The following is a 10,902-nucleotide window of genomic DNA, read 5'->3' as shown; positions in this document are numbered from 1 at the left end:
TAAAGATGGGGTTTCATCATGATGGCCAGGCTGGTCTTGAACTCCTGACCTCAGGTGATCCACCCACCTCGGCCTCCCAAAGTGCTAGGATTACAGGCATGAGCACCCTCCCCCACCCCGGCTCAAGCTATTCTTGTATCTAAGCCTTCTGAGTAGCTGGGACCACAGGTACGAGCCACCATAGCCAGCAAATTTTTATATTTTTAGTAGAGATGGGGTTTTGCCATGTTGTCCAGGCTGGTCTTGAACTTCTGGCCTCATGTGATCCAACTGCCTCGGCCTCCCAATGTGCTAGGATTACAAGTGTGAGCCCACCATGCCCAGCCATCAGTTTTGTTTTTGAAGATGGAGTCACTCTGTCACCAGGCTGGAGTGCAGTGGAGCAATCTTGGTTCACTGCATGCAAACTCCGCCTTCTGGGCTCAAGCAGTTCTTCTCAGCTTCCCAAGTAGCTGGGATTACAGGTGCATGCCACCACACCTGACCCAGGTTGGAGTACAGTGGCGTGATCACGGCTCACTGCAACCTCTGCCTGCCGAGTTCAAGCAATTCTCCTGCCTGAGCCTCCTGAGTAGCTGGGACTACAGGCATGTGCCACGATGCCCGGCTAATTTTTTGTATTTTTAGTAGAGACGGGGTTTCACCATGCTGACCAAGCCGGTCTCGAACTCCTGACCTCTTGATCCACCCACCGAAGCCTCCCAAAGTGCTGGGATTACAGGCATGAGCCACCGCACTCAGCCTCAATTACCCTTTAAAAAATAAAAAAATTTTAAAAAGCCAGGTGCAGGTCAGTGTCGGGCACAGAGAAGTGCTCAACAAATGTCACCTGTCACTGTCAGTCCTGCTGCCCCCTCCTCACCCCACCAGGCAGCCCTGTTCAGAGGTTCGAGTCCTCAGCAGAGTTGAACCTCACCTTTCTCTTCATCTTTTCCTTCTTGGGGGGCAGGAGTGGGGGCTTATCGAGCTCCCGGGAGGGTGGGTTCCAGAGTGAGGGTTCTGAGAAGGGTTAGGCGAAAATCAGCCCCCAACACCCCCCACCCCTTCCCACCCTCCACCCCAGCCTGTCCCATTACCTGAATGGGCGGTGAGATGGAGGCTGCTGGTGGATGGGGAAGGCCCAGGACGGGGGCTGTGTGGTGGGGGCCCACTGGCACACCGGACAAGCACCCCCGGGCTCAGCTGCCCATCATCCCCTATACCCCCAGGACCCTCGTCTGATGGAGAACGGAACTTGGGCTTTGGAGACAGGAACATAGTATGGGGAAATACATCAGATGATCTCAGAGAGGTCACCCTTTTGCAACTCCAGTCCCTGCCTCCACTAGAACTAAAAGCCATGGCTCTGACCCTCCCCGCAACATCCTGCGCCCCCACCAGCCTTCCGCTGTCACCCCCAGCCCAGACATCAACACACTCTAGAAACTAATGGGTGAATGCTGGATATAGCAGGGGCTTCCTGGGACCAGCTACTGACCAGTGTCCAAGAGGCTAAATATTTTGAATCCCACCCTGAGATTGAGGGATGCCACTTCCAGATGCCAATGCAGCCATCATCCTGGTCTCCCCGATTCCCTGCCCTGGAGAGCCCAGTAGCCCAGCATCTAAGGACCTGGCCTGCTGGCCCCCAGCAGCCCTGAGGCCCCATCCTCCCAGCTCTGGCCCAGGGCCTTACCTTGGGGGGCAGTGGAGGAGGCGTGTCCTCTGCAAGGGTGGGGCTGAAACACAAAGATGGGCTAAATCAATGGGGGCCTGGGAAACAAGGACTCGGGGAAGATGGCGTGGTTCTGGGCTGGAGGCCTGGGACTGGGGTTTGAGGTGAGGAGGCTTAACGGTGACTGATTCTGGCTGGAGGTGAGAATTAAAGGATTAATAACCAGCCACCAGCATGGTGGCTCATGACTATAATCACAGCGCTTTGGGAGGCCAGGGCAGGAGGATGGCTTGAGCCCAGGAGTTTGAGACCAGCCTGGACAGCATAGTGAGATGCTGTCTCTACAAAAAAATTAAAAATTAGCCAGGCGTGGGAGGGAGCACCTGTGGCCCCAGCTACTCAGGAGGCTGAATTGGAAGGATCGCTTGAGCCTGGGAGGTTGAGGCTGCAGTGAGCCGTCATCGCACCCCTGCACTCAGCCTGGGCGCCAAAGCAAATCATGAGTTTGAGACCAGCCTGGACAACATGGCGAGACTCCATCTCTACAAAAAATGATTAGCTTGTCTCAAAAAATAGGATGAATAACAGTAACAGCAGCTCTTGGAGGTGGAGTGCCGACAGTGCACCACGGCTTGGCATCTTTATACCACCCTAGTGACACAGGTGACATCAGCGCTGTGGCCCAGCTCTCCCTGTGCTGGCGCCACACACAGGCTGTCACACGTGATGGGTGGAGCGAGTGCACGTGCCTGGAGCCTGAGTCTGCCTATGGACTGGGGAACATGGGGGCCTGGGCTGACTGTTGGGTCTGGATCTGGAGCTTGGCGTCTGGCCCTGGGGATATTTCCAGGTGCCAAGGTTCAGCCTGAGCGTAGGCAAAAGTCAGGAAAAGCTGAGGGTGGGGCCGACGGCTGGGGTGGGTCTGGGGTGAGCGTGACATGTGGGAGGACTTTCAGACTAGGACGTGGCTGAGGGTCCAGGGTCATGCAAGATAGGTTGGGTCGAGTCAGAGATTGGAGCAGCAGTACATTCTAGAAGCAACTGGGGTCAGCTCTGGGGTAGAGGGCAGGTAGGGGCTGACATTGGGGGTCAGGTCAAAGATTGTATAAGAAGGTAGAAGGGGCTGGGCACGGTGGCTCACACCTATAATCCCAGCACTTTGGAGGTCAAGGCGGGCAGATCACGAGGTCAAGAGATTGAGACCATCCTGGTCAACATGGTGAAACCCCGTCTCTACTAAAACTACAAAAAAATGAGCTGGGCATGGTAGCATGCACCTGTAGTCCCAGCTACTTGAGAAGCTGAGGCAGGAGAATTGCTTGAACCCAGGAGGCAGAGGTTGCAGTGAGCCGAGATTGCGCCACTGTACTCCAGCCTGGGTGACAGAGCGAGACTCTGTCTCAAAAAAATAAAAAATAAAAAACACCAGAAGGTAGAAGGAAGGTAGTGGGAGCTGGAGCTGGGATCAGGTTGGGCGTCAGGGGTAGGAGGTGAAGGGTTAAGGGAGGTGGGGCTAGAGAACAGAGCCTAGGGGGCTGCATTGAGAGTCTGGTGAGGACTCAGGGCTCAGGGCTAGAAGATGGGCAGGGGTGCAGTGGGGTAGAGGAAAGGTCATGTCGGGGGCTTATAGGAAGGTGGGGGCTGAGGTGGGTCCTGCCGAGCTGCAGGCAGGGCCTCACTTACATGTCCACGTCGTCATAGTCATCATCGGACGACTCAGACAGCTGCTTCCTGAAGGGTGACAGGTATGAGCCTAGGGGGCCTTGCACACGCCCCAGACCCTCACCGCCCTCCCTGGGGTCCCTGACCTGGGGCTGCTGCTCTTGGGGTCTCTGGTGGGCTGTAGGCGAGCCTGTGGAGTAGGAAAAGGGTCAACAGAGGCCTCGGGGAAGCAGGGGGTGTGGCGGGGAGTGGAGAGCAGCATCTCACCGTGTCGGCTGGGGGTCTGGTCTCCACTCCTCGGAGCTTCCTGAACTCCATGTGCCGCCCTAGGGTGGATAGGGGGAGATAGCCCACAGTGAGCCAGGGGCAAGGGGTAGTGAGACAGCTTTAAGAACAGAAAGAGTAGAATTGGGGGGTTTGCAGTCAGGATCTTAGGGACTGCAAAGGATCACAGGGAACTGTCCCTTTCAGAGAGGGGTCTTGGTTTACAAGGGTCTCATTTGGGGGTCAAGTTTGGCATGAAGACCAGGTGCAGTGGCTAACGCCTATAATCCCAGGACTTTGGAATACTGAGGCGGGCAGATTGCTGGAGCCCATGAGTTTGAGATCAGCCTGGACAACATGGCGAGACCCCATCTCTACAAAAAATGATTAAAAATTAGCCAAGTGGCCAGGCAAGGTGGCTCACACCTGTAATTCCAACACTTTGAGAAGCTGTGGTGGGTAGATCACCTGAGGTCAGGAGTTCAAGACTAACCTGGCCAACATGGTGAATCCCTGTCTCTATTGAAAATACAAAAATTAGGCTGGGCACAGTGGCTCACACCTGTAATCCCAGCACTGGCTCACACCTGTAATCCCAGCACTTTGGGAGGCCGAGGCAGGCAGATCACAAGGTCAAGAGATCGAGACCATCCTGGCCAACATGGTGAAACCCCATCTCTACTAAAATACAAAACTTAGCTGGGCACGGTGGTGCGCACCTATAGTCCCAGCTACTTGGGAGGCTGAGGCAGGAGAATTGATTGAACCCAGGAGGCAGAGGTTGCAGTGAGCTGAGATCGTGCCACTGAACTCCAGCCTGGCGCCTGGCGACAGAACAAGTCTCTGTCTCAAAAAAAAAAAAAAAAAAAGAAAGAAAGTATAAAAATTAGCTGGACATCGTGGTGTGCACCTATAATCCCAGCTATTCGGGTGGCTGAGGCAGGAGAATCACTTGAACCTAGAAGACAGGTTGTGGTCAGCCACAATTGCACATTGCACTCCTGGGCAACGGAGTGAGACTCCATCTCAAAAAAAAAAAATTAGCCAAGTGTGGTGGATAAGCCTGTAGTCCTACTGAGGAGACTGAGATGGGAGGATTGCTGGGGCCCAAGAAGTTTGAGGCCACAGTGAGTTGTGATCATGCCACTGCACTCCAGCCTGGACGACAGAGCAAGGCCTTATCACAAAAAAAATAAACAAGCAAATCACACTGCCACGTGTGTACCTATGCAACAATCTTGCATGTTCTTCACATGTACCCCAAAACCTAAAATGTAATAAAATAAATAAATGGGGAAAAAAAAAGAAGAAACTAGTTAATAAAATGAAATGTATAACTCCAAAAATAAAAAATAAAAAGATTTGGGATCAGGAAGTTGGGGGCTCACTGTAATTACACAGTGTTTATTTTCAGGATCCATTTGGGTATCGAGGTTCTGATGAGATATCTGAGGTCTCCCTGGGGACTCTACGGTCATTTTCTATTTTTTTTTTTTTTTTTTTTGAGATGGTCTCACTCTTGTCACCCAGGCTAGAGTGCAGTGGTGTGATCTTGGCTCACTGTAGCCTCCACCTCCCATATTCAAGTGATCCTCCCACCTCAGCCTTCCAAGTAGCTGGGACTACAAGTATGTACTACCAAGCCTGGCTAATTTTTGTATTTTTAGCAGAAACTGGATGTCACCATGTTACCCAGGCTGGTCTCAACCTCCTGACCTCAAACAGTCCACCCGCCTCGGCCTCCCAAAGTGCTGGGATTACAGGCCTGAGCCACCGCACCCAGCCTCTACAGTAATTTTGTAGGTCAGATGCTGATTAGATTGGGTCTGTTATAGGATCAGATGATGCTGAGGGTCTCTGGTGGTCTTATGGTAAGGGAAGGGGGTGTCTCTTAGGTCTATTATAGGGTCAGGTGTCCCCGAACATAAGGATTCTCTACTCACGACAGCAGTCTGCATCAGGGATCCCCAGAAAGCTGGAGCGGTGTGTGGATCTGATCCGCCGGGGGACAGCAGGGGGTAGCTGGGCAGAGGGGCAGCCATGTCAGGGCTCAGAACCCCAAAGCAGCCCCCTACCCTGCCAGGGGTCCATCTGCTCTCTTGTAACCTTCTGGGCACACAGCCTTGTATACCAAGTTCCCCATCTTCCCACCCTGCTTTCCCCCTAAGAGAGGTGGCAGGAAGCCACCCCTGGCAGCAGGCACAGCCTGAGAAAGACCAAGAGGTCCCCAGTGCTCTTGTCAGCCAAGGCTCTCACCTCGGGCTCCTCATCCTCAATGTCCCCAATGGAGGGTCCTTTCCCAGGATTCTTCAGTTTGTCAAGAAGATCTAGGATGAGGCCTCGGTTCAGCCCAGGCTGGGATACCAGTTGATGCTGGGGGAGGGAAGAGGTGACCGTGTCCAGAGGGCTGGTGTGGACAGAGAGGGCTAGTGCAGGGCCTTGGGGATGGGCTAAAGGAATCTGGGCAGGGAGAAGGAGCCAGTGGAGGGAGAGGATGGGGAAATCCAGGGAACTCGGAGGCCTGAGAGGATTCTTTTTTTTTTTTTTTTTAAGACAGTCTTGCTCTGTCACCCAGGCACAATCTCAGCTCACTGCAACCTCCATCTTATGGGCTTAAGCGATTCTCCTCCCCGAGTCCAGCTAATTTTTTTTTTTTTTTTTTTATACAGGGTCTCACCCTGTCACCCAGGCTAGAGTACAGTGGTGCTATGTTGGCTCACTATGGCCTCCGCCTCCTGGGCTCAAGCGATTCTCCCACCTCAGCCTCCCAAGTAGCTGGGATTACAGGTATGCACCACTACACTTGGCCAATTTTTGTATTTTTCCTAGAGATGGGGTTTCACCATGTTGGCCACACTGGTGTTGAACTTCTGACCTCAAGTGATCCACCTGCCTCAGCCTCCCAAAGTGCTGGGATTACAGGGATGAGCCACCGTGCCCAGCCGGCCTGGGGGATTCTAAGAAGTTTCAAGGAATTAGAAGAATTTAGGGTTCTCAGAGTGGGACTGGGAGAATTCCAGAGTTGTCTTGGAAGAGACAGTGGTTCCCCAGGGATTCAAGAGGACACCCAGGAACAAGTCTTGAATCCCTTGGGAATTTGTGAGTTTCAGCAACTCAGGGGACCTGGGAAAGGTCTGGAGTACAACCCGGAGTGTCTCTGGTGGTGGGGGCTCGTCCTGGGAAGTTCTGAGGCACTAGGGACTTTGGAAAGGCCTCGGGAGCTCCGTGGAACACAGTTATCCATGTCCTCAGATACGAGGTACATGAATCGCTTGAACCCGGGAGGCGGAGGTTGCAGTGAGCCAAGATCGTGCCACTGCACTCCAGCCTGGGCAACAAGAGCAGGAGTCCATCTCGGGAGCTGTGGAAGGCCCCGGGGAATCCTGGGCTGGTGGTCTGGGGGGCTTCCTGGGGAAGGGAGGGTTACACTGAGCATCTTGGTGGCGCCGGGTCGTTTCTTGGGGCTTTTAGTCAGGGTGACTTTGATGAAGTTGTGGAACGCAGCCGACCTTGGGAAGAAAAAGCCAGGTACTGGGTGAGGGGACCAGAGACCCTCCCATCAGGCCACCCAGCCCCAGCCCTGCCCTCGCTCCCCCTCCCTCCTGTCACCCTCTCATACCATTTGCCTTTTTCCTTCAGTCGGGGAGGCTGGTAGCCACTCTTGGTCATGAGGAAGAGAACTCTAGAATGGTAGGGAAAGAACATGGGGTTCAGACCCTCAAGGGGGCCAGACCTCATGGCTTGAGGGGTTCCTATCAGCACTGAGGTCCACAGAGGGCAAAGTGAGAAACAGAATGGAAGTGAGTTTCGGGTTTTGTGGCGCACCAGGGTGCCTCTCCTAAGGGAAGCCATTTACAGCGGATGGAGCTACAGCAAGGCCAGGTGCAGTGGCTCAAGCCCATAATCCCAGCACTTTGGGAGGCCAAGGTGGGAAGATAGCTTCAGCCCAGAAGTTGGAGACCAGCCGGGGCAACATAATGAGGCCCTCGTCTCCACAAAAAAATATTTTTTAATAGCTGGGTGTGGCAATGCTCGCCTGTAGGACCAGCTATGTGGGAGGCTAAGGCAGGAGGATCACTTGAACCCCAGCATCCAAAGCTGAAGTGACGGACGATCATGGCGCTGCACTCCAGACTGGGTGACTGAGTGAGATCCTGTCTCTAAAAATAATAATAGTTGGCCGGCTGCGGTGGCTCACACCTGTAATCCCAGCACTTTGAGAGGCCAGGGCGGACGGATCACGAGGTCAAGAGATAAAGACTATCCTGGCCAACATAGTGAAACCCCCTCTCTACTAAAATACAAAAATTAGCTGGGCATGGTAGCATGAACCTGTAGTCCCAGCCACTCAGGAGGTTGAGGCAGGAGAATTGCTTGAACCCAGTAGTCGGAGGTTGCAGTGAGCCAAAATCTGCCATTGCACTCCAGCCTGGGTAACAGAGCAAGACTCCATCTCAAAAAAATAAAATAATAAAATAAAATAACAAAAAAATAAATTGCTGGGTGCAGTGGCTCACACCTGTAATCCTAGCACTTTGGGAGGCCAAGGTGGGAGGATCACCTGAGGTCAGGAGTTCAAGACCAGCCTGGCCATTATGGTGAAACCTCATCTTAAAAAAATAAATAAATAAATTGAATTAAATTAAATTTTATTTATTTATTTATTTTTATTTTTTAAGAGATGGGGTTTCTGGGCCGGGCGCGGTGGCTCAAGCCTGTAATCCCAGCACTTTGGGAGGCCAAGGCGGGTGGATCACGAGGTCAAGAGATCGAGACCATCCTGGTCAACATGGTGAAACCCCGTCTCTACTAAAAATACAAAAAATTAGCTGGGCATGGTGGTGCGTGCCTGTAATCCCAGCTACTCAGGAGGCTGAGGCAGGAGAATTGCCTGAACCCAGGAGGCGGAGGTTGCGGTGAGCCGAGATCGCGCCATTGCACTCCAGCCTGGGTAACAAGAGCGAGACTCCGTCTCAAAAAAAAAAAAAAAAAAAAGAGATGGGGTTTCACCATGTTGGCCAGGATGATCTCGATCTCTTGACCTCATGATCCACCTACCTCGGCTTCCCAAAGTGCTGGGATTACAGGCGTGAGCCACCGCGCCCGGCCGAATTAAATTAAATTTTAAAAATAGAGCTGAGGCACATGCTAAGGTAGGCTCAAGTGGCAGTCCCTGAATTGGGCGTTCCTGCTGTAGAAGGCAGAAGCTGAGGTGGCTTCAGGCCAGGGCTGGGCAGGATCTCTGGGCCTGGGGACCCCATGCCTGCCTACCTGAGAGGGTGCACGTCAAAGAGCGGTGGCTGTAGCTCCGCCAGCTCGATGGCTGTGATGCCCAGGGACCAGATGTCACATAGCTCGTTGTATCCTCCCTTCAGGGCCACGGCTGCCACTTCTGGAGCCATCCTGGGGGCGGACATGCTCAGAGCGCCAGAGGTAGCATGGGGACAGGAAAGGGAGGAGGGGCAGAGAAGGAGGAGGAGGTGAGGGGAGACGCAGCACACAGAGAGTCAGACGGAGAGACAGAGGGATAGGAGTAAAGACAGAGGCAGACGAAGACAAAGATGCAGGCCGGGTGCAGTGGCTCTCACCTGTAATCCCAGCACTTTGGGAGGCTGAACAAGGAGGATGGCTTAGGCCAAGAAGTTTGAGACCAGCCTGGGCAACTTATCAAGACCCCATCTCAGCTGGGCACAGTGGCTCATGCCTGTAATTGCAGCATTTTGGGAGGCTGAGGTGAGCAGATCACCTGATGTCAGAAGTTCAAGACCAGCCTGCTCAAGACAGTGGTGAAACGCTGTCTCTACTAAAAATACAAAAATTAGCCAGGCATGGTGGCATGTGTCTATAATCCCAGCTACTCAGGAGGCTGAGGCCAGAGAATTGCTTGAACCTGGGAGGCTGAAGTTGCAGTGAGCTGAGATCATGCCACTGCACTCTAGCCTGGGTGACAGGGCAAAACTCCATGTGAAGGAAAAAAAAAAAAGCCCATGTCTACACAATTTTTGAAAATTAGCCAGTTGTCATGCTGCACACCTGTGGTCCCAGCTACTTGGGAGGCTAACGTGGGAGGATCTCCTGAACCCAAGAGTTCTAGGCTACAGTGAGCCTTGATTTTGCCTCTGCGATCCAGCCTGGACCACAGAGTAAGACCCTGAATCTAAAAACAAACAAATGAACAAAAAGGTAGCAAGGCAGAGACAAAGAGTGTGAGAGACAGAGTGAAGAGACAGAGAGTGCTACAAACTAAGCTAGAGGAAAAAGACCAAAATGGGTATGGAGGGACAGAGAAATCAACATAAAAATCAACACAGTCACCGAGAGGAACAGGCAGAATGAGGCACAAAGAGAGAGAAATGGAAAACTCAAGAGAGACCCAGAGAGAACGAAAGAATCTCCAGTGGAGAAAGGAAGAGACAGGGGCATGGAGCTAGGAAGGAGGTTCCCAGGGAACCAGGTGGGAAAAGCCACTGGTCCGCACTCCACCCCTAGCTGCCCGCTGGGCGCCCCTCACCAGTAGGGTGTCCCAATGAAAGAGAGGCGTCTGGCCAGTGTTGCCCCGATCTGGGCCGAGATGCCAAAGTCAGCTGGAAGCAGAGGGAGACACAGTGATCTGGGGTCCACCGTGCCTCCGGCCCCACAGTCAGCCCCCCTGCCTAACCCCCAGCCTTACTCACCCAATCTGACCTCCCCAGCATCATTGATGAGGATGTTAGCTCCCTGGGAATGAGAGGGGATATGGGAGGTTGCAGAGACTCTTTCCCCAGCCCAGTGCTACCCCAACCCACCCCACAGCTCAAACTACCCTGATCCCTGAGCCCCCCAAATGCCACTCCCATCTCCTGGGCCCCACCCCAAACAGCACCCCTGTACCCCCAGACCACCTTGATGTCCCGGTGTATCTTCTTCTGTGAATGCAGATAGGCCAGTCCCTGGGATAAGGTTGGACAAGGGCGCTGTGAGTGTCTGGGGGCTGGAGTGGGGCCCACCCCCAGCCAAGAATCCCCAGGCCTCTCCTCACCTGGAGCACTTCCCGGCAGACATAGCTAATCTGGAGCTCTGACAAGGAGCCTGTCACTGCAAAGGTCACCCCGGCCAGGCCAGGCATTGGATGGAGCCAGGGAACCTGGGCTGGGGAGTCCTGCCCCCCACACCAGCTAAGAGGGTGCCACAGGGAGATGGGAAGCAGGATGGGATCAGGGGAAGGGGGAGATGGTGGAGTGGTCAGTGACAGAGAGAAGCAGTGATGCAAATAGAATAGGCCAATAGGCCAGGTGTGGTGGCTCACGCTGGTAATCCCAGCACTTTGGGAAGGCGAGGCAGGC

At 53.6% G+C, this 10,902-nt stretch overlaps 1 protein-coding gene across 2 annotated transcripts in view; it reads right to left on the bottom strand.

The window, feature by feature from the left end:
* Nucleotides 1-10,902, bottom strand: part of MAP4K1 (mitogen-activated protein kinase kinase kinase kinase 1) — a 25,598-nt gene that overhangs the window by 10,093 nt on the left and 4,603 nt on the right. For both annotated transcript variants that reach the window (XM_017506581.2, XM_017506579.2), the window contains exons 5-19: nucleotides 10,599-10,654; nucleotides 10,462-10,509; nucleotides 10,255-10,297; nucleotides 10,092-10,164; nucleotides 8,852-8,983; nucleotides 7,200-7,262; nucleotides 7,008-7,089; nucleotides 5,837-5,953; nucleotides 5,524-5,602; nucleotides 3,584-3,642; nucleotides 3,463-3,506; nucleotides 3,338-3,385; nucleotides 1,676-1,718; nucleotides 1,077-1,239; nucleotides 917-999 (exon numbers count right to left, since the gene is read on the bottom strand). In XM_017506581.2, the coding sequence (XP_017362070.1) occupies nucleotides 917-999; nucleotides 1,077-1,239; nucleotides 1,676-1,718; nucleotides 3,338-3,385; nucleotides 3,463-3,506; nucleotides 3,584-3,642; nucleotides 5,524-5,602; nucleotides 5,837-5,953; nucleotides 7,008-7,089; nucleotides 7,200-7,262; nucleotides 8,852-8,983; nucleotides 10,092-10,164; nucleotides 10,255-10,297; nucleotides 10,462-10,509; nucleotides 10,599-10,654 (1,133 nt within the window). The remainder of the gene's footprint in view (nucleotides 1-916; nucleotides 1,000-1,076; nucleotides 1,240-1,675; nucleotides 1,719-3,337; nucleotides 3,386-3,462; nucleotides 3,507-3,583; nucleotides 3,643-5,523; nucleotides 5,603-5,836; nucleotides 5,954-7,007; nucleotides 7,090-7,199; nucleotides 7,263-8,851; nucleotides 8,984-10,091; nucleotides 10,165-10,254; nucleotides 10,298-10,461; nucleotides 10,510-10,598; nucleotides 10,655-10,902) is intronic.

Source organism: Cebus imitator, unplaced genomic scaffold (genome assembly GCF_001604975.1).
Source record: "Cebus imitator isolate Cc_AM_T3 unplaced genomic scaffold, Cebus_imitator-1.0 Scaffold356, whole genome shotgun sequence".
NCBI classification, from domain to species: Eukaryota; Metazoa; Chordata; class Mammalia; order Primates; family Cebidae; genus Cebus; species Cebus imitator.
This window is presented reverse-complemented; position numbering and strand designations above follow the sequence as displayed.